We start from the raw sequence: 25,767 nt of genomic DNA, 5'->3' as shown, positions 1-25,767 counted from the left end.
GGAGGGTGTGGAGGGGGAGGAGCGAGCCGGCGTAGCATACGGTGGTGCATAATCCATGCTTTTGGAGTGGAAAAAAATACTTTTGAGCATCTCAATTAGTCGTATTTATCCACAGGTGGTCTTGAAATGTAAACCCTGTGAATATTATAAAGCTAGCATATTCCAATGGAAACCTCTAAGGATGCAGTGCATTTAAAAAAAAGCCTCTCAGGATGAGATTAGACAGTCATTGAAAATCATAATATCAATGTGAACAACATGACGGAAATGAATGAAAATAGCATTCTGCATGGTTGAGGTGATAAGTCATTGAGGCCTCCTTACTTGGTAATGGTCAGTTAGCGCCTCGTCCGCCACGTTTAGAACCCCCAGTGAGCTGGCTCGCTTCAAGCTGCACCCCAAGTGGCGCCATGCGGGGGAGGGTCATGGGGTCAGGGTTCAGAGGTGAGGGTTGGGGGGGGACGCGAGGGTGGACATTGAGCGTTGGTTAATAACATCCATGATAACACACGCTAACAGTTAGTTGTGTCAGTCAAATTATTAACTAACAGACATTAATAAAACATGATAGACAAAAAATATATCAATGACACGTGATGCTGATGATGAAGAAAAGTGTTGTGCCACATTGGTCAATATGGTGATGATGGTGGCAGTGACATCATCTCTCTTCATCAGGAAGCGCCAGAAAAAGACATACAGGAAGCAGAAAGTGAACCCACGGCCGTGTGCACGTGCGCGCGCGCACACGCACGCGCGCGCACACACACACACACACACACACACACACACACACAGTGAGACATGCTGCTCCACATTCGAATAACATTTATTCTTCTTAAATAAAAATAAACAGCCATGCAAACACTTTCAAAATAAAAAGCACCCAGAGAGGAAAAAAAAATTGAAAAAGGCCCACAGTGGAGTCCAAAGTGAAATTTCATAAATCAAGTTTATGAACGAATAAAATAACCTGCAGGAAAGCCCCAAGGTGCAATAAATAGATATTAGTGGACATAACCAGGCATTGAAATGTTTGTGTGCACGTTATGCGCATTGCATCATCCTAGTGCTTTGTCAGCATTCTAGTATCAAATCGCCTGAAAGAAAAGCAGTGATGCAAAAGGAGAAAATAGGAATCTGCCTCCATTGCTAACAGCTTCAAAGGCAAATCCACTCTTTAGTTTGTTAGTGCGTCAGGCGCCGCCTTCAGGCCCAGAGCTCCCTCCGTCTTGTGCCCCTGATGTCTCAAGTGGGGGTGGGGTTGATGTCGGGGAATAGTTACCCAGGGTTTTTGGGCTCGCAGTCCCGAGACGAGCTGCCGCCTTTCAGTTTGCGCACCAGCTTCTCGCTGCTGCGGCGGATGGACGCTCGCAATTTGCTGAAGGAGCCGCTCCTCCTCAACGCCCCCGAGCCGTCCTGAGGGGACACGCCACACACAGTTACACCAGCACTGTTCTAAATCATACTGAGAACTGTCTCTGATCCGTTCGTGTGCACCATATTGACAAAAGTATTGGGACTTAAGGATGAATTAATGAATAAGAGGTTGAGCTAGAGTGCTTAGGAAATCTGAATCTTCATTCTTCCAGTGTACAACTGTGGAAGAACTACAACAGGTCCAACATCAGTGGCCTCTGATATGCACAACTGTTATGTTAGAGAACCGCAAGTTGTGCGATAAGTATTGAACATGTTGGACATGTCCATTCAATTAGAGAATCTCAAATGAAGTTCATCTGTAAAGGTTATACAGTTGTACATTTTAGGTTCATCCTGAAATGTATCTGAAACATCCTCTAACGTCTTGTGAGTATTACAGCATACAATCAAATCTTGGTTTTCCTACACCGTTTCGCTAAACTTTTTCCTCAGTTTTTCGTACAATATTGCCATTAACAAACTAGCCCGTTTTCCCTGTACTGTATCGTTGTGCAAAATGAAGTGCGCAAACAAAGCACCCTAGGTGTTACTGACTCTCTGTCCATGCATTTCTTATTAAGTGTGGCTGCTAAATAAGCCGCCGTGGGGCCAAAGAAAGTTGCAAGCGCCAGAAATTTGATAAAGAAGGTGAGAAACACTATTGAATTTGATCTCAACAGGAATTCCATCCATTCGTCATTCATAATCATTTTGCATTTAAAACTAGAATTATTCTTTCAAAATGTGTTCATATTTTTCAGTGTCTGGAACGGATTAATTGGATTTACATTATTTCCTATAGGGAGGGGGAAAAAAAAAAAATCGGTTTTCGTCAGACCTTTTGGAACGAGCAAAGAGGAAAAACTGAGGTTCCACTGTATTGTATAAGGGGGATGCCCTGTAGAGGAGCGACTGCAAAAATTGCAGTGTGTAGATGTTCATTAAAAGCAAACACAAGTGTCATAAAAGCTGAAGGAGTGAAGCAGCTCATACCAAGAAGCATAACACTTAAAAAGTTGACGTGAGCAGAAAGTTCAAGTTTTATTACAAGATGCACACAGAAGAGAGCACAAGCAGGGGGATATTAGTAGAAGTAGAATACTCAAGGCATTGAATCAACAGCAACTGGACTGTTCAGGTTGTCTTAGAGGATGTTTCACCTCTCATCCAATGACTTATACCAGTATAAGTCATATTTTTAAAACAGAAATAAACAAACGAGTTGATGACGTGTTTTTCCTGCGACTGCGCGCCGCGGCTCACTGTTTTGACGCCTGTGCCTCTACCACAGAATGGTCCAGTGGTGACGGAGAAAGCAGAGCAAACAACAAAACAACCAAAAGAGAGACAATTAGCATAGCTGAAGGCAGAGACTGTAGACAAAGAAATTGTTGCTAAACGAGGATGTACGGTACCTCTGTAATATGGAAGTGGTTTGGTTTCGGTAGAGCAGTATATATTATATTACTGTATATTATACTGTGTTATATTATATCCTATATATTAGCCTCACGGTTCACTATATAACCAGCGACTAGACTTTGAAATCGTCCTGTCTCTAGACTAGTTGTTTTTCCCAGAGGAACACACAGGTAAAAACATCGCAAGTGAGTTGAAGGTGTTTCTCCAGGAATGGGACTGAGATGAGAAGAAACAAGTATGTGTAACTACTGACAGTGTATCTAATGTTGTGAAAGTGGAATAGACCGGCTTGCTTTGGACACTTGCTACACAGTGCCATGGGTAAGCTTACTTTTAATTTATTAATTAATTAATTTTTATATATTTTTTTAAATTATATGGGTTAAGGTTTGTAGCTTTTTATACAAGACTCTGCTGAATTTAATTACAGTATATCATCATCGTGATACAGCCCTAAAATATCGTGATACATGCTAAGGTCCATATTACCCAACCTTACATCCAAGCAGGCTTCATAAGTTAATACACAAACGTCGTTTGGCTGGAATAACGGTCTTTGGCTGGCAGAGGCTCCATTCCATTGCATATTCATTTTGTACCACAACAAAGAAACCGTTCTTGTCTGGGCATGCCTCTACCTTCAGAGTAATAATACTTTGGATCCTGCACCAACCCCTCAGACTAGACCTGTCCTATCTGGACAGACTAAAGTTGTCCCACCTAGTCGTTGAGCATGCATTGATGAAGCCTACTCGAATGAGAAAGAAAACGTTTTCCAAGCCAACCTGAACAGTCCTGTTGCCATCGATTTGCATGCCCTGACAATACAATGGCCTGACTGAGAATATTCACAGACATAGAAGTAGAATAACACATGACGTACTTTCATCCAGTGGACCTTTACATGTTCAAATACTCCCCCAACCAAAATGTCTATATACAGTCATATACAGGACATCAGTGTCTTTCCTGCAATCATTTATTTGTGGCGGCCAACAGATTTTGCGCTTCCTGTTCGCCCTCGCTCAAACACATCACAATGGGACTGTCTAGAGAACGTAGCTCCGTACAGTAGTTGGCATCGTAACTCTTCTTAAACCTCCTATGCACCTGGTCTACCATAGATTACGTAGCAGGAGGGATCAGTGTTGCCCACTTAGTGACTTTGTTGCTACATTTTTCAAGTATTCAGACCTCTGAATTCTGTTTCAAAAAAGCGACTAGCAACTGAATCTAGAGACTTTTTCTGGTCTTACTGGACGCTTTAGGACAGTGGTCTCCAACCCCCGGGTCGTGTGTCATTTGGTACCGGGCCGCACAGAAAGAAAAAACAATTTCCATTATTTAATTTTTTTTAATGTTTTATTTTGAAAAGTGGCCGGATTCTCTCTATTACATCCGTCTCACTTGAAGCCATATCCACTGTGCGTGTGCTAACTTTATCAAATGCCCCACAGATAAGAGTACTACTGTATTTTTACCATTTTTCTTTCACCTCATATTTGGTGTGAAATGCTGATACTATGTGGGAATGCATGAAGGTAAGTTTTGATGACTTATTGAGTGCTAATGTGTACATTTTTTTTTAAGTTAATTCATGCTAGCTAGCTTTTACCACACACGTCAAACAGCGATGCAATCATCTCTCTGGAAAAACTTGGCTGGAACTTGAACTGGTGGATGGTGGGTCGGCATTCACTTTGTGCTTTTAATGTGATGTTATTCATGTCTTAGTTTTACACAATACATAATAAATAAATTATATGGCTATAATGTACGAAACCCCCCCTCTCCCAGGGAGATTTGTGGGAGCACAAGCCGCTCCGTGGGTCAAAAAAGGTTGGGGACCACTGCTTTAGGACAGGCTAACATGAAAGCATGTATCACTTTTCTCAATGAGCAGCCGGTGCTGCTGTAGGCCCCATCATCCTCCGTCGAAAAGCACTCACAGCCAATTCCATCTTGGTTGCGACATTTAAAAAAACAAACAAAACAACACACACAAAAAAGTGACAAAAGAATTTCATTTCTATTTTTAAACATATTGCTTTTGCTTTTCATGTTTTATTAACTCACTTTTTGTCTCCCACAGCGTCCGCAAAAGTGACATGCACATGCGTCATGGCCAATTATGCAAATTCGACAATGACGTCATGCAGCCTACTATCCCACCCCCAATCCACTACCACAAATAGATTGCAGCTCTGGGGGAAAGAATGAACATGGGCATGCACGATACTAAAGCTTCATGTGAATCACAAGCAAACCGAAGCTCAACTACTGTGACCTTTCACCTCTTCATGAGACACACTAAGCACCATTTACGCATGTTACGTTTAGTTTAAATATCTACAGTGCCTTGATTTATCAATTTACAGACACCACGAATGACTCTAGTGTGTAAGAGAGAACTTCTCAAAAAACTGCAATAGAACATCACTTACTGGAACGCAGGATAAGTCTTTATTGGTCACATGACTATGATGTCATCGGTTTGGCCGACTTTTGACTGGGGTGTGAAGTTGATGTTTGAGTGGACCTACATATAGATCTGGTTGACGTGTGTGTTGTGTGAGCACTATGTATGTACGTTAGAGCAGGGATGTTCAAAGTGCAGCCCGAGCATCATTTGTGGCCTGCAGCTAATTCTTTATTGGGAGCTCGGCCTATTAATAAACACATTTTTGATGATTTGTTCGATATTATGCTAATTTGTTTTGTCACATATAACCCAAAGCTACAATATTTTGTTCAGATAGCTTAACATATACATTTAGCATCTTTAATGTACAAAATGTGTGAAAGTGCCCCTCCATCCTTTCATTTTTATGTATGCGACCATCACTGGAAAAAGTTTGGACACCCCTGCACAAGAGGAAGATAATGAAGAGAGAAAGAAGAGAAGAAGCTAAAGTTGAAGAAAAGCAACAACAAAGTCAGAAGTCCCATCAACAGCCAAACCCTCAGACACGTCCTGTAGCCGGGTGCAAAATGAGCACCCTGGCATGACAGCTCCCAACAGAGGTCGAAGGTGGAAGAGGATAGACAGAGGTGGTGTGGGAAGAGGTTGGGAGATGTTGGGGGGCGTGTCAGAAGTGAAGAAAACGGCAAAAGCTGGAGAAGTGTTTTGAGGCGAGGCGTCCGTCACAGAAGACGAGCTTTTAGAAGCGTTAGAAGGCATCTGGAATTAGGCCTGCAGGTCCAGTCACACGATCAGCAGGAAAAGACACAAAGGGGAGAAAGACGATGAAGACGGGAGGAAGAGGAGATGAAGAAAGACAACAGCAGAGGTTAATAAAGCCAGCTGCACACGGCAGACGCAGTACTTATCCAAAATGGCTTTCGTGATAAAGTCCTCATTAATAAATTCTGAAAAGACTCAAGGACACACTGGTCTACTTCTCTCGTCACCAGGCGGCACATGTGAGCAGTAAAAAGTTGGAAATGTACTGCATCTGCAGCGTACATTTTATTTAACATAAAAGTAGAAAGGTCAGATGGCAGCAGCCAGACAAACTCTGTACAAAAGGTTAGCATTTAGTTTAAGTTCTTGTTAGTTTAGCCGACACATCCTACTTCTCTGGCTGCTGACATTCTAACAGTTTATGCAAAGAAGAAAAGCGTCAACCTCAACCTTTCAATGACATGCGCACGCACACACATGCACGCACACACACACGCACGCACGCACGCACGCACGCACGCACGCACGCACGCACACCAAACATAAAGGAGTACAGTACAGAGCCCATGTTGACATACTCATAGTAGGCATGAAGCAAATGTACCTGCTGAGAGAACATCTACAATGCACCTTCTTTTCACAGATGACCTTCATAACTTGCACTTAAAAGCCTCACTTCCTGCCAGCCTGATGTGCACACTTGTTTGGCAACAAACAAGTGTATGACAGGCTGCAGTGCGTAGGGGGGATTCGCAGTGAGAGATGCTGATTGGTTGTCAAGGATGGAGGGGGCGCTATGACTACTGTTGCTATGCGAGCAGTGCAGCAGGAGAAATAAGACGATTCTTGTGGAGACTTTAGTGGCAGGGGGAGGGGAGGATGACGTGAGACCAGTTTTGCAGCTGAGGAAGCACTTTTTTTTATAGAACACTGAGTCAGTTGCAATATTATTAGAGAAAAAATGCTTAGTCAAGAGTGAAAGCAAGATGTACACCTGAAGAAACTACAACACTAGTCTACATGTGAGTTTTCTCTGACTACAGGTGAGATAAAACTTACTACATGCAAGTACATGACTAAATAAATGCACGTTTCCACCAAGCAGTACAGTGTTTGGAAGTGTAGATCCTGATGTGTCTTCATTCAACAAAGAAGATGAAATCAAGTATAACAATGGAGGGTATCTTTCCAGTCTTTCCCCACACATTCAATTATTTGATGCAGTCTGCCATTAACATATTTAGACTGATTTAGTGCTACCTGCTAACATTGAAAGACGGGAAGCGTTTCTTGCGTCATGCATTTGCTTTGTAATTGTATTCAAGAGGTCCCGAAAGGCAAAATATATGCCACGGGAGAGGAGAGCCAGATATTCAGGGTCCCTCCACAAGTACGAGAAGTGTGCATTGCCACTGCTGAGAAAGGCGAGGTATGGAAGCGTGCAGATTACTGCCATAAGCGTGCAGCTCAGCTTTGACTAGTGATCGTGCTAGGAAGACAGAGCCTGGAGGAGCTCTTCCGTTGTTTGTTAACTCATCGTCTTGCCGGTAAAAATACATACACAAGGGGTGTCCAAAGTGCAGCTCCGTGGCTATTTGCGGACCGCGGCTTGTTTGCTTTTGGGCCCCGTAGCATTATGTAAAAATAAAATAAACAAAACAAAAAAAAAACAGCAAAAATGCATAATGTAATAAGAAAAAGCTGAAATGTTGATATTAATAGCTAATACACACACAAAGATTTGTTTTTAAATGTGGATGGGGTTAGCCTTTTTTGTAAAATTACATGCACATACGTCAGGGCTAAGTATGCAAATCAAACAATGTTGTAATGTAGAGTCCACCCCCCCAAACCTACTCCAACAAACAGATCGCAATCATGTCAGAAACACTGTTTGTCTTGACCTTTCTGTGTCTAATAATCAACACTCAATTGTGTCCGGCAGCGCCCCTTTAGGTACCCTACCACTATGCTTGGTATGCCAAATGAAGGGTTCCAAAAAGATCAAGACAAGTTGGTACCCCCTGCTAGGTGGAAAGTGGCCTAGAGGTGAATAAGTAAAATATCTAGTACAGGCTTCTAACAGTCAATCAGCATCACATGACCTGACCTGTGACCTCTCTGATGAACAACATCTTTCAGGAAACATTCTATCAATGAAATAATGCTCAGAGTAAGCTTAAGATATGCATCATTTCCTGGTCACAGAGCTAGTGAGTGGCGAGGTAGTGGCGAGGGCTGTGTACTGTACTTACCCCGTTCCACTCCACGCTCATACTCACTTCCTCGCCGCCGTCAGGCCCGCTCTCATACTTGACCGTGTCGGAGGTCAAGCTCTCTCGGCTTCGCTGCTTCTCGCGGGCCTCCGGCTCACTCAGGACGTCAGCCACACGCTGCTTGTGCACGGTATCCAGACCCTGAACCAACATCAACATGACACAGGAGATGGTTTAAGGCAGGGTCATCTGAAGTGTCGGGCAGGGGTCATTTTCGGGTTGAAGCTTTTTTTATTTTTTTTTTTATTTTATTTTTTATAAATGGCCCACAGCATACAGTAATCCCTCGTTCATCGCAGTTAATTGGTTCCAGACTTGACCGTGTGACTTTCCACAAAGTAGAATTCAATATTAATACATGCTATATTCTCATAGAGCATATAAAACTTTTTCGTGACCTTCTAAATACTGTTTATTGGTTCCCGATTGCAATAACTGAATTTCCTTCCTCTAAATAACCACAGTGCGAGGATGGCTGATGATGTGTTCAAGTGCAGTACGTATTAAGTGTTACACAAATTGCGTTACAAAAAATGTTTCATTAAAAAAAAAAAAAACAGCTGCAAACAAAGTTGCAAGTGTCAGAACTTTGACAAAGAAGGTGAGAAACACCATCGAATTCAAGAAAAAAGTCATAGCAAAGAACAAATGTAGTGTCTGTCACATTAGGATTGTAATGTAAAGGTACCTTTAACACGGATTGCCGGAAGAACTGGGAGACACATAACAGAAAGTGAGCTAGGCCTGTGTGCGTGTCATTGTGCAATACGTACCGGAAACAGAATTGGTTCTACGCATGTGCAGAACGCGTCCACATCCGGTCGGCCTATTTTTCGGCAGTCACACGTTAGGCATGTGTACTCTAAGTCGCCCGTCGCTCTATTTTACAGGAGCAATATACTCTACGTCCTCTCACTCCCAAAAGCTTTATTAAGATTTGAGAAATTACAACATAAATCGATCTTTTTTTTGTTCTTTTATCATATTGATGGTGCAAATGGATAAATTATAATCCCTATTTTCTTGGGTGCATAAATTATTTCACGTTTTTTGGCGCTGAAAAAATACACACAAAATAAGTTTGGCTGAATGGTATTTCTCCATTTAGAAAGAAACAAAAACACTTATTTATGTATCTATATGTAGCTGCATAGGACGTTTCCGTCTGTCCGTCTGTGTAATGTAATTTTATATATATATATATATATATATAAAAATAAAAGTGTATATGGTATATAAGTAAGGTTATTGACCATTTATGTTCATACATTTAAAAAATAACTACCACAGCACGTGACGTCGCAGAAGCGCTGTCCTAAAAATTTGCTAAAGGAGGAAGTGATGTAGGTCTCGCACATGCGCAGCACCAATTACGGTACGTATTGCGTAATGACTATTCTATCTGCTACTAAAGTTTACAATAAAGTTCAAGTGAGTAAGTATAAATCTCTACCCGTCCACTCTTTAAAATTTGTAATGGACTAGAATGAAACAACGTACACTTGAGTCTTCCATCGCCTCTCCTCCTCCCTCCACTCATTAGCTGGCTCACCAACAAGTCTTTAAAAGGTCAAAGCTATGTTAAATGTTCATTTGCCAGTTTAATTCGTCATTTACATGTATTTTGCTCGGTTTTGTGCATGTAGAACTATAATAATTCTCTGCAGTATGTGTTTTGTGATAATATTTTTGGGTGTTGGGTGAATAAGTGGATTTACATTATCCCATTACTTATGGGAAAAATGTATTTGGTTTTCCTACGATTCAGTTTTTGTCTGCTCTTTTGGAACAGATTAATGATGAAAACCAAGGTTCCAAAATAATATTCAAGTATTACTATTATACAAAGCTAAGATGTGGCCCCACATCCTTAAATTTGTATGTAATTTTCCAGTATGTAATTTACTGGAAAATGTTTGGACATCCCTGCTTTATGAGTTGTTTGGCCTCACTCCCAAAGTTTATAAACCAAATAGAGGTTCTTTTTCAAGAAGGACGTAGCTTTAGTCACAATTTCTTGTCTCTTATCATTGCCTGTGTGTTCCAGTGATTTCGTCAATACTAGTTGTTTTATCTTGTAATGTTAATATTGTTTAAATGTGGTTAAATCATTGCTCTGTCACAACTCCATTGTTCAATTTGTTTGTGCACACAACCCTGCAGTCACATGCCCTTATATGGACAGAAGAAGGGTGTATGCCAATGCTAATAAGGACAGGTTAGCATACTTCAAACTTGTTATTGGCCACGTGACAAAAATGCCACACCTGCTTCCTAGAACGCATGGCTGCTTCCTCCAGAGTCTCGGCCGCCTCAAACTTGCCCTGACGCTTGTAGAGTGCACCCAGGTTCTTCAGGGTGGTGGTTACCGTGGGGCTGTACAAACCAGTGGGAACATCTCATCACAAACAATCATGTTGTGAAGAACCTCATGCTTTGGCTTGTTTTAATCACCTGTCGACTTTACAAGCTTTGTACCAGCCTCCGTACTCTCCGAAAGGCGTGCCATCTTTCTGCTTCCCCTATGAGAAAAGAAGGCCTTTAATAAATATCCTCCAGCAGCAATCAACAGCCACGTGTGATTTAGTTAATACCTCTCACACTTAAAGCAGTTTATGCTGGAAATGAACCAATGTCAAAAGTTAAAGCTGAAGTTAAGTATTGGTGGTGGGTTTATAACGGCCTCTGCATTAGCCCTTCTTACTCCAGCTTCAAACGAATGCGCTGATTTGCTTTTCTTCACAACGTAGCTTCTACGTTCATCATGTCATTACTGGTCAAGTCACCATCGTGACACATGAATTCAGTGTTTCCCAGTGTGCCTCGCCACAAATAGATTTTGTTACTTGTTTTTTTTTTTTTTTTTTTTTTTTTAAAGAATTGGCAATACATCATGTATCATTACTGAATAAAGCAAAATTTGTCCTTGATCAAAATCATATCTAATCATATCTATTAATTCGCTAAATGTACTCCAGAAAACACCAGTTAGGATAATCCATAATAACTTCATGTTCTGTTGTTAAATAAGTTTTAAAAACATGAGATCATGCCGCACATTTCTTATGACACAGTCCAAAAAGCTCTGTCTTACCTGTCCACACACAAACACTGAGCCGTGTTTTAAAAAAATCTTCACTCTGGCTAGAGTTTTCAAAAAGCTCAGTTTTTAATGACAAAAAAAAATTACGTTTGCATGTGGATGATAGGCCAAAACTCAGAAGAAAATATGCGTTTAAAAATCCGCACTTGTGCAGACATGGCCTCAAAGCAGTCATGACACACAAGTCACGGCCACTTGTGCAAATTGGACAGATAGATTGCTGTCTTGTGGCACACACTGGAATTCATGCAAAAATGAGAATGCCGTTTGTGCTATTAAAACATTTATCATTAGCGCTGATGTAGCTAGTAGCTCTGAAGTATAAAGTTATTAAATTCACCCTCACCTTGCTTTGCTCCTCTCTCTCCTCCGCATGCATCCAAATTGGTTTGTTCTCACCTGTGGTGTGAACATCAGAGATGTGAGAAGCTCATGTGTGGCCTCATTCATGACATGTGTACATCCTACCATCAACAGAGCCAAACTCTCTCTCATGGGCCCGAGTGAGGATTTCTTTGTAAAGAGTCTCTGCTTGCTTGAACTTGCCCTGCTTGAGGTAACAGGAGGCCTGGGAGAGGTGGAGAACATTTAAAATGAGTAGGGATGGTAACTACTACTACCAGGTGCCAGTGTTTCAATTATTTGCAATCGTTTAATTTTGCAAAGAAAAGTGTTTTTTCAGATGTAAGCATTGTGTATCTACAACAAAATACGGCAGCAATAAAGAAGATATTTTCTTTTCGAGTGCGCTAAAGACCTCCGTCATGTTTACTGCTCCTCTGTTCTCGCCACTTCACGGACAGCTATTTGTGAACAAAGCACAGTTTGATGCCAGAATCTCAAATATTGACCCAATATATATCCAATATCCAATTCTTCTTTACTATTTGCTGATAACCATTCGCATGCAACCGCTCTGAATGGTGGCGGAGAGGTGATGGGGTTGGCGCCAACACTCGATCCCTGACCACTCGCAATAGAGTGGGCACAGTCGAGGGAGGAGGCTGCCGAGTGTTTCAGCCAAGAACCTTTCCCTATTTTATTAAAAGAAACATACTATCAGGCCACACGGTGACTTGGTGTTTAGCATGCTGGCTGCACCGTCTGGAGATGGAGGGTTCGAATCTCTCTTTGGGCATCTCCGTGTGGAGTTTGCCTGTTCTCCGTATGTATGCGTGGGTTTTCTCCGGGTACTCCAGCTTCCTCTCACATCCCAAAAATATGTACATTAGGTCAGGGGTCTCCAACAGGTAGCTGGCCGGCTGATTTTGAGAAACTCACCAAAGGGTGAAGGAATATTTGCTTCAACTCTTTGTATTTTTTAACTGTTCAATTCAGACATTATGCCTTTATTTAATAACAAATTACCACAAGAAAACAAAGACAATGACGACATGGTTTGAGTGTACATCTGCTTTGTAAATAAAGTACAGTTTAAATGCTGCCAGCCACATAAATACAACAGATGAAAGTTGGAGACCCCTGCACTAGAAAGAAATGCATACTGAAATACAAAATGCAGACTAACAACATTTTTTGTTGATTTTTAAATACAAAATATGAGCTGTGGATACCAGCATTTTGTCAATGTTCTGGCAAAACAAGCTTATTCTGTTTGGGTTGAAATAAGATATGAAAATTAATGGGTAACACTTTACAATAAAAGGTACACAAAATTACAGTAGTTAATGAGGAACCTACCTACCTAACCCTAACCACTACTCATTAGTTCCTCAGTAACTACTCAAAATTTATTTCCTTTAGTTCCTCAGTAAATACGCAACTCATTAGTTCCTCAGTAAATACCGTATTTTTGTGTACGGTACCTTATTGTCAAGTGTGACCAATTAATGTTACAAAAATGGGTAGCACTGAGAAGAAAAAAAGGTTGAAGACCCCTGGGTTAGGTTTTTAATTGTAGACGCTACTTTGTGAGGTGTGAATGCGAGTGTGAATGTTTGTAAGTATATTTGTGTCCTATGGTACGGGGTGTACCCTGAGGTCAGCTGGTACAGGCACTTGGCTACCAGTGACCCTAATGAGGACAAGCGGTATAGAAAATGGGATCTAGTGTGACTCTAAAAGCCCTTGAAATGGGCAAGATGGGTCCCTTTAAGCATGCTTGAAAAACTTAACTACAACAACAACAAAAAAAAAAATACATGACCATTACCAAATAGAATATTAATGTGCCCATCTTACCAAGTTGTTCTTGGTTTTGGCCACGTTGGGGTCGTCGGGCCCCAGCTTGGTTTGGTAGATCTCCAGTGCTCTCATGTAGTAGTACTCCACCTCCTCGTACTTGCCCTGGTTCTGGCACAACAACGCCAGGTTGTTGAGCTGCTTGGCCACGTCCGGGTGGTCTTTTCCTAGCACCTGGACGACAACACCAACAGGAGGGGGCGCTAAAGACAATACTGAAACACTTGAAGGTTTAAACAGCAGTGTTCCATGTGACTAATGTGGAGTTAAAATTCTCATGTGCAGTGTTAACTTTTTAAACGAGGTACTTGTGTGTACACCGTATTTAGATGCTACCAAGGTGTGGTTTTCATGTTGATTCAGATATGCAGAGTTTCGTACGGGGGCCCCAAGAAGATGATCTATGCTGGGAAGTTGAGAGATTTCAGCGACTCACCTTCTCTCTGATCTCCAGCGCTCTCTTGCAAAGAGGCTCTGCCTCCTTGTACTTGCCTCTCTTCCCATACAGCACGGCCAGGTTATTGAGGGTGGCAGCAACCTGACAAAAAACAGCATCAACACTTGTTACTTTAAATACATGTTTCATGCAGGCCTCACATCACCTTCACCCACGTGCACAGTGAGCGATTGCTCCATCAAGATGACCGTGAACGTCTGATCAGATGAGAAAGCCACTGGCTCAACAAGCAGAAAGGAAGTCATTAGAGGGGGTTGTAATTTGATCCCATGGGTGGTGTGATCAAACTTAAGGTCCACTCTGATCTGGGATGCAGACAAGGCCGAGGTGAAGACAGAGTGGATGGAGGAAGATATGAAAGAGGGGTGAGCAGTTTAAGGACAATGTAATTCTAAGTCGTGACATTTGTCAGGGTATTTTTTCACCATTTCAACAAGTGAAGAGTATAGCCTGTCTCTCAGGTATATTTGTGGCACTGAGCGTGAGCAGTTAAGATTCCAATCAGGTGAGAGAAAAAGATGGATGACACTGTGAATCACTGCTTTCAACAATCAACATGGAATCACTTTCTTGTGGATAAGCAGGATGGGAGGATGGGGGAGGGCTGACCTCACAAAGTGAAGAGTGATGAAGATCCAGACAATGGTGACATTGGCCTGAAGGGGTTAACATAGTTAGTTTGTTGGCATGGCTTCAACACCCAGGACAGTAATGCAGCCTCTCTGTCTATTTATGGTCCGGTATTTACACTGCTGAAGGATACGTATATTAAAAAAGCTTTAATGGGATTTCAACAATGACAAATCCAGGAGAAAAAACAAAAGCAGTGGCTATGCTGTCTGAGAGGGAGCTGGCTAGATTGATTTTTTAAAAAAAATCAATAGTATTGATGCCAAAGAGAGAACCAGTACACAGCAGCCTCCTAAATACACAAAGATAAAAAGAGGTCAAGGTGATGATAGTCTAAGCTAGAGACCACAAAGACCAGCGAATGATTCACCCTGCCTCAATCAACCAAGAAAAATAACTGAGGTTGCAGTAAACTTGTACTGCAGGTGGTAGCTCGTTAGCAGATCTTCAACACGAAAAAAAACAGGAAACAGCATGGTTTTATTAACCCCCTGTCAACTACGACCCGCTATAAGGTCAAATAATTAAATTACCGGTAGTGATCATGTTTCAGTTTGGAATGGTTGAAGTATGCTACGCTAACTCACATTGTCCATGTGTAAATGAATAATAACATTTTAGGAAGACATTATATTACAGAGGAGATGAACTCACAGCGGGGTGGTCCCGGCCCAGAGTCTTCTCCCTGATGGCCAGGGCATCATTCAGCAGGTTGGCGGCCTCCTTGTATTTGTTCTGATCTCTGACAGACAAAAAAAAAAAAAAAAGACAGCAAACATAAAGCCAAGGGACTACTAACACTGACATGATGCCACTTTCTTAGTAGCTTTCCCACACTCGAGTCCCAACTAAAAATCTCAGCAGACCATTAAAGAGAAAGGATTTGTGGAGGGGGGATAAAGGTTCTCGGCCAGCTAGTTTGGTCATTCCTTTGTTGGGCTCAGACTGGAACATTGACTCTGTACTGTAAATTGTCTGCCATGTTTGCTCTGTTCCAAAGGGACCTTTATGGTCGTCTAGCAGCCAGTCACACAATGCAAGGAGAGTTTTTGTCCACTATTACAGCAGTTCCAATCTCCCCTTTGCTGATTTGTATCTTATTAGTACACACAAAATGCAAAATTATGTGTGAAAAACTAGGAAAACGTCATGAGGCCTGTTAAAAGGCAGTGTTTCCACCAGCTGACCTGTAGACGAGGGCCAGAATGTTCAGCATGGTGGCCACGTCCGGGTGGTCGTGTCCAGACGTCTTCTCCAGGTCCTCCAGGGCTTGTTTGCAGAGAGGCACAGCCACCTCATACCTGCCCTGGGAGGCATACTGGATCACAAGATTGTGGAGGGTCCTCAGGCGGGCCGGGATCTCGTAGCCACCCTGCTGGGCGGCGGCTGCAGCCGCACTGCCATGGGCTGGCTGGACTGGAATAACAAGCGGGGAACGTTTCAACAACCGTATGACCCATCTGACATGTTAAAAGCCCACACCCTCACAGAAAAGGGAAGTGCATGTGAATGTCAACATCAAGAAATCACAACCAAAAAGCATAAGAGCAACCTCAAGCAAACAAGAGAAAATTTTAACGCAGTTTGAATAAAAAAATGCAGCAGGCAATTCCTTTGGAGGATGATGATCTCTGTGGAGATACATTGGGCACGCTTAAAAAGGGAAGGTATGGGTCGGCAGCAGGCCACCCTAAATGGAGCTCTAGATGCAGCGGGACACATTTACCATGATGTCTTCCTCTCAAGAGCAAAGACATCTCGTACACTACAGCTTACAGTAGGCAGTTTTCAAAACCTATTTTTGCATCGGAAAATTATTTGCAGCTCTGAATACTAATAAAAAAATGACCCGCACTCCCAAATAACTCAAAAGAGAGGCGCCATATCTTTCTTTACATTCAACAGTATTGACCGCCATAGTGATGTTTCATTTATTGCGATTTATGTTCCTGAAAGTCAATTTTCTGCTGCCTCATATTTGTGTATTTGTCTTTCATATATAGCGGCTTTATATAAACTCGCACAAGACATTATTCCCTTACAAAGGCTCTCCACACTGCTTACCTTCTAAGTGAATAATGAAGACAATGAGTATGTTTTATGGTTGTGAATGATAAACCGATGTGGCCTGATATCCGGTTTGACAAGCCAATGATTCGGCTGCGCCGGGAGCAGCCTCCTGTATCGATAACAATCAGCCATAAAGCTTTAGATTAATCGATTGTAGAGATATGCACCGGGTATCACATATGCTCCATAGCTTGTCATGACTGAAGACGAGAATTGATGTACATAGTAGCAGGCACGCTAGCTACCAATTTTTTTGTGTTCGTTTTTTTTGCTGATGTGTTGTAGCTCGTAAGTCACCACAAAAGATTTTCAACACATCAGCAAAAAAAAAAAAAAAAACAAAAACTAAAGTTTGGAACATTGTTGGATTTTACAACAAGGGCGGAAAACTTGAGCAGCCAGACCAACAGAGGCGAGTATGGTAATATTTTTGCTTTGTAACTTGTTTACTTTGTTGCACCTTTGTTACCTACCTGGAGTGTTGAAAACACTATGCTCAGTCTGAAATGTTGCACGCTTACCATTTTTATGACATTTTGAGAATGGGATGTTTACTTTTCCAAGCTAACAGCATTTTCATTGCACACAAATAGTTCTATTTACTTATCGTGCTTGGAAGAGATGTGTGATTATTTAAGGGGCTTTTTATTTTGTATTATTGATTGGACTGAAGGTTAAGACTTGTTTTTTCATTGTGACATTTTATATAGATAGAAGGATGTTTATTGTCATTGCACACAGTATACAACGAAACTTAGTTTGCTGGCACCACATCCATTAAGGCATGTTAAAACTTAAATGTTCCAAATGTAACAGCTATAAAAATCTAGATACAAAATATAGAATGTAAAATATTGATGCCATCAAACAAAGATGTTCATTCAACAGGTCTTTTTTTGGTCTGTGTCTAAACAAAATACCTTTGACATGTTATTCTGTTGACTTTATTTTTGCCAGTGCCTTACAGCATGTTTGGGGATATGATGCTCAGTATTAAAAATACTGTACGAATGCCAATTTCATATACATGGCATCTTTATTTTATAATGTAAGAGTAATGTCTACATCAACAAACATTAACAGTAGAATCAAATCAAACCGTTCTGTTTTTTAAATGTATTGTTTTCGAATCACATCATAACCTGTGTTACTAGATTCGAAGCGAATAAAGATTTACATCCCCAGTATGTTTACAAAGCAATAGAAGCAATATTATGAATGCGTTCCTTCTTATCGCTATTCAATATAGCGATATTGTCCAGCACTTCATTACAGATACCAATATCAACCGATACAGACAGTGACAGCAACTCTTCCCCTCCAATAATATCAGGTCACATCTCGTGTAATGAATGAACACATGATGCTTCTTTTACTGTGATGCCACTTGATGTATTTCAGAAATAAACACTGTTTGTGCAAAATAAGACAACAATATGCTGCAATATGCAATAAAAGCTGTAGATAAACATATCAAACTCATTTTAAACACTGTCTCAACAAAATAGTCATTATAAAAATCACGACCAATAGTCAATTAAAATAACATGTTCCCCTACTATGAACAGGTAAGACAGGTTAGTCTTATTTACAGTTAGTCCAATTACTTATAAATGCAAATTATGAAATGCTGGACTCATACAATCAGTGAAATTATAAACTGAGCTCATTCAGCACATCACTCTTGAATGCAGCATAAATGAAACGTATTAGGAGTATTAAGGGAAGATAACCAGCGCTTGGAATGATCTCCACACTGTGGACACACTGAGCTAGCAAGCTTGTTGCTACGTGGAACATGTCATCACTCGGGCACAGAAATCATCATCGGCAGAAAAATATAATATCTGTGAATATTATCAGTTATATTATATTATATTAGTTATGTTAGTTATATTAGTATGATATTATTAGTTACAAGTGAAGCTAGCTTGCTTAAATATTTTTGGACATCAATTGGTCAAGCAGAAAAAGCCTGATACAAGGCTAACATAGCACCCCCTATGTTAGCAAATGAGTATGAGGCCTACTTACTGCCTGGACCTTGGTCATCATGGTCATCTGGGAAGAGATCATCCAGAGTCTCTTTGCTGGATTCTGAGTTTTTCTCTTCCTGTAGGACATAGAGTAAAACAAGACATTTGTTATTGTGGTCAGCACTGCTATTCAATCATTGCAGAGGACCAGAAAATAGACTCACGGAGGGAGACAAGTCTTCGTCGTATTTCTTCAGCTGGTTCATGAACTCCAGGTGCTTCTTCTCTTCTTCCAGCTGAGCCACGCTCTGTTCGCTCTTCTGCAGCTTCTGCTGGGTCCCGGCCAGCTCGTCTCTCAGCCACTGGTTCTCCTGACACAGGCGGCGCACCTGAGCCCGAAGCTTCTGCTTCTCCGACTCCACCGAGCTCAGGTGGCTGGACAGAGCCATCATCACCTAGCAGGAGGGAAAAAGAGTGCATCTCTTTTTATGTTCATCATATAAATATAGTGAGATTCAGGATGCCGTAGCTGTTATGCAGACGCACCTGTGCCTCGCTAAGCCCAAGCTCCAGCATCTCCAGGGACTTGCGAATCATGTGTGACTTCTCCTCCACCAGCACACCCTCCTCATCTTGCTTTAGGCAGCGCAGCGTTCCCAGCAAGCCCTCCAGGATCGAGTGGTGTTCCTGCTTCAAGGCCTCCAGGCCCTGGATCACCTGCTTGGTGCGGGAGATGATCTCATCCTGGGACAGCTTCTCACCAGGGTCCTCCTCCGCCTTCACGCACACCATGGTGGACATGTCCTCACGCATCCTAAAGTCATAGAAGACGTCATGATGTGAGGGGTGTTGTCACCATGACACATAAAGGAGCAACAGACTGTGATGAAACATAACGAAAGTGATTGAACGGAGCATCAGAATGAGTCCAGCATGTGGTTATTGGATTTAACCACAGAGCTTGTTCACGGTTAAACACAGAACCTTCAGATCTTGACTTTCTCATCCTGTCTTCACTTCTACACAGCAGGCACAAAGAAAGAATTCAACACTCTTTCCCCTGTTTATTCAATATGTGTGCAGTATATTTTCACATGGCTATGGCTTCAAATGGCTAACAGGAGGGTTCACCCACTCCACTCATTTCACTATAGAACCAACGCACCCAGGTGTTGAGACAGATGCAGAGTGAACGCTCTTGTCATCCAGCCTGTTTGGTAGAGATAGAGGAGGAAAACCAACACGCATGCACATGTCAATACATCGAGGCGGGCAAAATGATCAAGTTTGTTTTTATTTAACGTGCGGTTAATTGATTTATTGATGATTATCGTGATAGGCCTACCTACAAGGTGAGTGAACAAAATGTGTGCGCGAATGGGACCGCTCCACAGTTACACTTGACATGCACAGCGTGTATGTGTGTGTTGGGGGCATTGCGCCGATAATCGATATATCAATACAAATAGCACACATGCAGCGTAGTAGACTGTATTGCAATCACTCCTCCACAGTTACATGGGGCTAGGCGTGGCACAGTAACAGATTTTGCTGGTCGACAATTGTGCTACAAATTATTGTCGATAATCGATGTTATTGACAACATTTTTTGAGACCATTTTTTCAATAATTGTCATGGGAGGTGTAATTCACAATTGAACCACTAGATGGTACTCAAGTATAGTGTACAGTGTACCTATGTGAGACATTAGCTTGACACAGTTGCCTGTATGTATGTTTTTGCAGCGTAGCCGGCGACACTAAGAGCGTGTACCATTTTGCACTGTTTTGTTTACATTTGCCGACCAAATGCCTCAGTAAGCGTTGACAGTCGGCACGAAACTGTCCGTGTCGCTCGTTGATGTTCAGGCGCTCACCGTGTTCATTCTGTTTAAAACCAAAATATTACCACTCTGGGGCTTTTGGCAGTGGCATTTATTTTTTTCCAAATTTCGTTTTATTTCCCCCCGATACTTCAATATCAAGTCGATATCAACACGCAAAAAAATACACGGATGCCTGCTTGTTTATTTTTTATTTTTTATCGCATTGACATCGTCGATTTTGCATTGTCAGTTATATAGACTATATTTATTTCTTGAATTCAATAGTTTATTTACTACATCTTCAGCTTGGACATTAATTAGCAGCAACTCCGATGGAAAAAATAGCCACACATCACTCAATGATGCTGAGAACACCAAGGTAGGTTGGGCTGCAAGGTGTATCTAAAGCACTTAATGTGCACTTCCAATAATGCCTCCAGCACTGCCACTTCCATATTACTGCAATGCCATAGTTCAAACTTGATTCGATTCTGACTGCCCTGTTCTCCCTATACAGCTTTTCACCAAAAGAGAAATCTCATGAGATTTTGTGACAGAAGCTGAAATCTAAACAATTTTTTTTTTTTTTTTTTACATACACATACACTAAGGAAGCAGTACAGTTAAGAGACATGCTACAAAAATTAAAATAAGCCTGTTGGAAATAAATTAACAAAATCTCATAGAACAAATACTAGAATTGAAGTTGTATAGGTCAGTGTTTCTGATTGTGTTTAGGCCAACAGAGAAGGCCTTGCTGGCCCCGACTACACACCACTAATTGATACCCATCCTTACAAATGAGTCCACAAACTCAAAACAAAGACGTGTCTTTCACTAATGCAATCGCTCCTCGACAAAGGATACAGAGAGCAGATGACAACTGTAAATGTGAGATAAATATGAAGATATTTAGTTTAATAAATGAACACTGTATACCTGTATATACCTGTTCTGTATGAGAGGTATCCTTCAATTGCTTCTGTTGTGATCTGGCATTATATAGAACATACAATTACAATTAAATTAAAATAACAACCTTTTTGGGGGTGCGGGGCACCAAGTCCACCCAGCGGCACCCCGGTAGGGGGAAACACCGAGATGACGACAACTTGCACTTGACAAAAATAGACATAGATCTATGATTCTCGTCACTGTATTCATAAAGTACATTTAAGATCGCTAAATTGATTGAAACGGCACATAAGCAAAAGTACTATTCATTGATGTGGTGCCTTCAGCAAGTGTGTGTCAGCAGACATCATTCGTAGGTGTGTGTTTGTCACTGTTCTATAAAAGTATGTTCAGTGCATGAACACACACACAGTGCACTCTGTTCCGCGCCATCCTGACTTTGTATCAATTACACACACCCTCTTAAGAGGATTATAGGTGAATTTCTGCAGGCAGTAAAATACTGCAAAGCTTCCCAAACACACTCATGACTGCGCCGCTTTCCGTGGAAGTACGCTGATCCAGGATCAGTCTAATCCCCTCACACCACAGTGACAACGCCGTGAACGCTGCTGAGCAACCAGGCGACAACATGAACCAAAACACATCTCGCATGTCTCTTCAAGTGTGCATAAATTGAAGGGGTCCTACACTGCCCATTTCTGATATGATATGGAACCCAGTAGGGCACAACATAATCCGTAAACATCTAGTTGTTTACAGAGTAAATCTGCATTCTTCTTCTCTTGGCCGATACTCGGATTCTGCAGCGTCCTCCCCCACACGCCTATTCTGTTGCGATTGGTCAGGGGTCGAGGGTCGGCCCCCATTATTTTGTGACATGGAAAAGTTTGTGACAAAGACATTTAAATAATCAATATAAAACGGTGGAACCTACTTTTCAGCTGCCGTGATTCTCAAAGTATGACACCTCATTGTGCACCAAACACAGGTTGCTGCACATGTACTTTGACCTAAATTCCGACACGTTACACCACATTAAACAACATATTTCACACACAACGTTGCTAAAAGTGAATCAAGGAAGAGTATATGCAAATGAGCTGACGTCTGCATTGACACACAATGTGAACTTTAGAGTATTTTCAGTTTACTTCTGGTTTTCTGTCAATATTCAGACCATAACAGAAGTGACACTGATTCAAATTCTGAAATATGGCATTGTGTCCATGGTACGGATTACCTTTCGGTTTTCTACTCATCTATTTTTTTTTTAATCAATACGCTTTGGGCAACTATTTTTTTTTTAATATCATGTTTCCATGCATTGAATTTATTTTACTTAAAAGCGCTTGACATTCCAATTACAATGTCAAATACTCTGGAGATAATAAAAGTTTGTTGCTTTTGATGCGGAGTACTCGCATTATTATGCCATATATTATCATAACATTAATGAAAAAATGGTCTCAAAATAATGCTGACAATAATATCATTTATCAACAATAATTTGTAGGACAATTATTGTCCAGAAAAATGTATTATCGAGACAGGCCTACTCACCTTCTTTATCAAAATTCTGACACTTGCATTATTGAGGTGCGAAACATGATTGAATTCAAGAAATAATTAATCTGCAATACAGGAAAGTGGTATTGAAGAAAAAGGTGTCGATTTTGCTGCCACATCGTGTCTTTGGGAACCGTCAGGTCAAGAATCACATTTCCAATGAAGGTCAAAGTAACCTTATATGTTCATTTATCCCTTTCATTCATCATTTTTATGCATTGACATGCATTTTGTATTGTTTTCCATATGTAAAGCTATAAAAAAAACGTGTTTTGTGTTAATATTTTTGGCTCTCTGGAATGAACTAATTGGATTTACACATTTTCTCACACGAAAAATTTATTCAGTTAGTGTCTGCTTCGGTTAGAGTCGACCTTCTGGAACGAGCTAATGACGCTAACCAAGAATGCACTGTACATGAGACGGAAAAGTTGCAAATGTAGCATAGGGCCCCTTCAAACAGGGAGGGGCAGGTTGTCAGCTGACTGCGGCGCAGGAAGGAAAAACTCATGCTACTGAGACAAAAGCAAAAATGATCTTCTGTCCATGGACAACATTCATCAATAATATTGCTTTGGGGGCAAAGGACTCTTGCTGAAGCCTTCCGTAAAACAACACTTTTGTTGTCTCAGTGTTTAACTCCCAAAGTGCACTGCAGGATGTACTGTATAGCACATTAGTGCTCCACACACAACAGCACACATTGCTGTCTTTGCTTTGATTTCAGCCTCCATCAAAGCCCTGCGGCCTCATGGGGGATCGACCACCACACACGCACACACTTCAAATGTAAAAAGCTGGTCTGAAGCATCTGCTGCAGAGATGTAGTGAAACTGGTGTGGATTTCCAGCACAGTCTGTGGTGCAAGGACAGGAAGTTTGATCTCTAGCACGAGGAGGAAGTCTTAGTCAGCTTGTGAGGGCTTGAGCTCACCGATAATATGAGACGTGATTCAATCCAAAACAGAGAAAGTCTCACTGCAGCTTTCTGTTTAAGTGCATCACTTTGAGTTGTCTCACTTGCTGGCTGCATGTCAGCAGCACATATAGACAAGCATGCAATGTAAAATTAATCTGGCCTCAAAAGACTGGCCATCCTAAGACTGAGCAACAGCCACTGTCTTACCCCTAATAACAAGCCTTGCTTTCTCTACATTTGCATATATGCACCCATGGTGGAGATGTGGTGTGTTGCATGGTGTGTCAAATGTGTCCAGAGGGGGAACATGAAATGTAACACAGCTCCGTACATCTGCATCAGCCTTTCACTTCCACATTTCGTAAACAGGAAGTAAGGAAAGGTTAACCACACTTTTTGCACTGATTGCATGGCGGAAATAGCTGCAATTTGTGTGTTTAATTGGCCCTCCGGGCACCACAGCACACAACATGAGAACAAGTCCTACTAGCACAGAGGGGTCAAACTCGTGCCACGGAGGGCCGAGACACTGCAGGTTTTCTTGCCAGCCCAGGTGATTGTGATCAGCACCGCCTTCAATTTGAGGGAAGGAGCTCATCAATTAAATCACTTGCTGGGGAAACTGGTTGAAGAGAAGCCCTGCAGTGTCTCGGCCCTCCATTGACACATGTGTACTAGCAGCAAGGAGTATACGACGGAGCCCCGCGTGTTGACATGCTAGGTTGCGGAGTCAAAGCAATGCAAGTTATGTATTATCAGACAGCGCCAAGTCATTTTATTTCCCCCCATCCCAGCTGTAGATCCCACACTGACATCCACTGTGTCCCGCCTCAGCTCAACACAAGAACCTTTCAAGAACCTCCACCCGCGCTGAATACCAATGTCATAACCGTGGCTGGCATATCTTTTGTCAGAGCTTCCTCGTGAAACACAGTTTGACCTGCAGAACCAGTTATCCAGAATTCAATGTTCCTCACACACAGCTCACCCGACTAATTCCTGCAAATAATGTAAACACAAAACGCTCACGGGGCGGTTAAGGCATAAATTGTTTTTACCTGATACAAAAGGCACGATTTAAATGCTCGTAATTTAACTTTATAACACAGTAACTACAGCACTGCAGTTAGTCAACCTGATTCAAGCGCTAATGTGGCGTTCCAACAAATACACAGAGCCCGCCTTACCGTTCTCTAGGACATCCGTTGTCTGTGCAACTAAAATGTGTCGCTCCGTCTTTATTTGATATAAAAAGCTCTTAAGATCGAAGTGTCCACTGTGTTCAAATGGTTATCCGTGAAAAAGGCAGTTGTCAAACAGTCCTCTGAAGCCCACCGGCTGGAATCCGTTTGGCCGCCAGACGATGGAGCAGGTAATGGCTTACATAGCTAACTAGCTAAGCGCTAGCTGTCACAGCCCAGCCTTTAGACGGAGCCGCTCAGGAGAGGCCTCCTCTCCAGGGCTGCCATGACAGGAGTCACTCCGAGAAAGGAGACGTTCAAGAGGCCGGGTACCAGTCGATTGTCAGCCCGTGGAGGTGACAGTTCGCTCGTTCGCTGACTGACTTTGTGGGGGCGACAAATGGCGTTAGCTGGTCCGCCCACTGCCCCGAAGCGATGGCGTCACACGTCTAGAAAAAAAACAGGAGAGCGCGCGCACGTTCTCGCCGATATACAGGGGAGCGCGCTATAGGAGACAAAGGTATCTATCTCATCATAGAAACATAAGACTTGCTAGGAGACACTTGTTTACCTTTCACTCCATATTGGGATGAACATCCTTTGTTCAAAGCTGAGC

General features: G+C 41.9%; 1 protein-coding gene across 14 annotated transcripts in view; it reads right to left on the bottom strand.

The window, feature by feature from the left end:
* The window catches only part of LOC129192152 (kinesin light chain 1), a 34,063-nt gene that overhangs the window by 2,682 nt on the left and 5,614 nt on the right, over window positions 1-25,767 (bottom strand). For 2 of the 14 annotated variants that reach the window (XM_054795812.1, XM_054795808.1), the window contains exons 5-18: window positions 19,289-19,556; window positions 18,967-19,197; window positions 18,801-18,879; window positions 15,884-16,112; window positions 15,351-15,438; window positions 14,046-14,147; window positions 13,610-13,783; window positions 11,876-11,975; window positions 11,754-11,806; window positions 10,759-10,826; window positions 10,533-10,680; window positions 8,284-8,445; window positions 1,286-1,419; window positions 325-391 (exon numbers count right to left, since the gene is read on the bottom strand). In XM_054795812.1, coding sequence (XP_054651787.1) covers window positions 325-391; window positions 1,286-1,419; window positions 8,284-8,445; window positions 10,533-10,680; window positions 10,759-10,826; window positions 11,754-11,806; window positions 11,876-11,975; window positions 13,610-13,783; window positions 14,046-14,147; window positions 15,351-15,438; window positions 15,884-16,112; window positions 18,801-18,879; window positions 18,967-19,197; window positions 19,289-19,556 — 1,903 coding nt within the window. The other 12 variants (XR_008573360.1, XM_054795813.1, XM_054795816.1 and 9 more) reach the window with 11 other exon arrangements.

The sequence above is a fragment of the Dunckerocampus dactyliophorus genome, chromosome 13 (assembly GCF_027744805.1).
Source record: "Dunckerocampus dactyliophorus isolate RoL2022-P2 chromosome 13, RoL_Ddac_1.1, whole genome shotgun sequence".
Classification (NCBI taxonomy): Eukaryota; Metazoa; Chordata; class Actinopteri; order Syngnathiformes; family Syngnathidae; genus Dunckerocampus; species Dunckerocampus dactyliophorus.
Note: the sequence above shows the minus strand (reverse complement) of the source record. Positions and strands in the feature narration are given on the sequence as shown.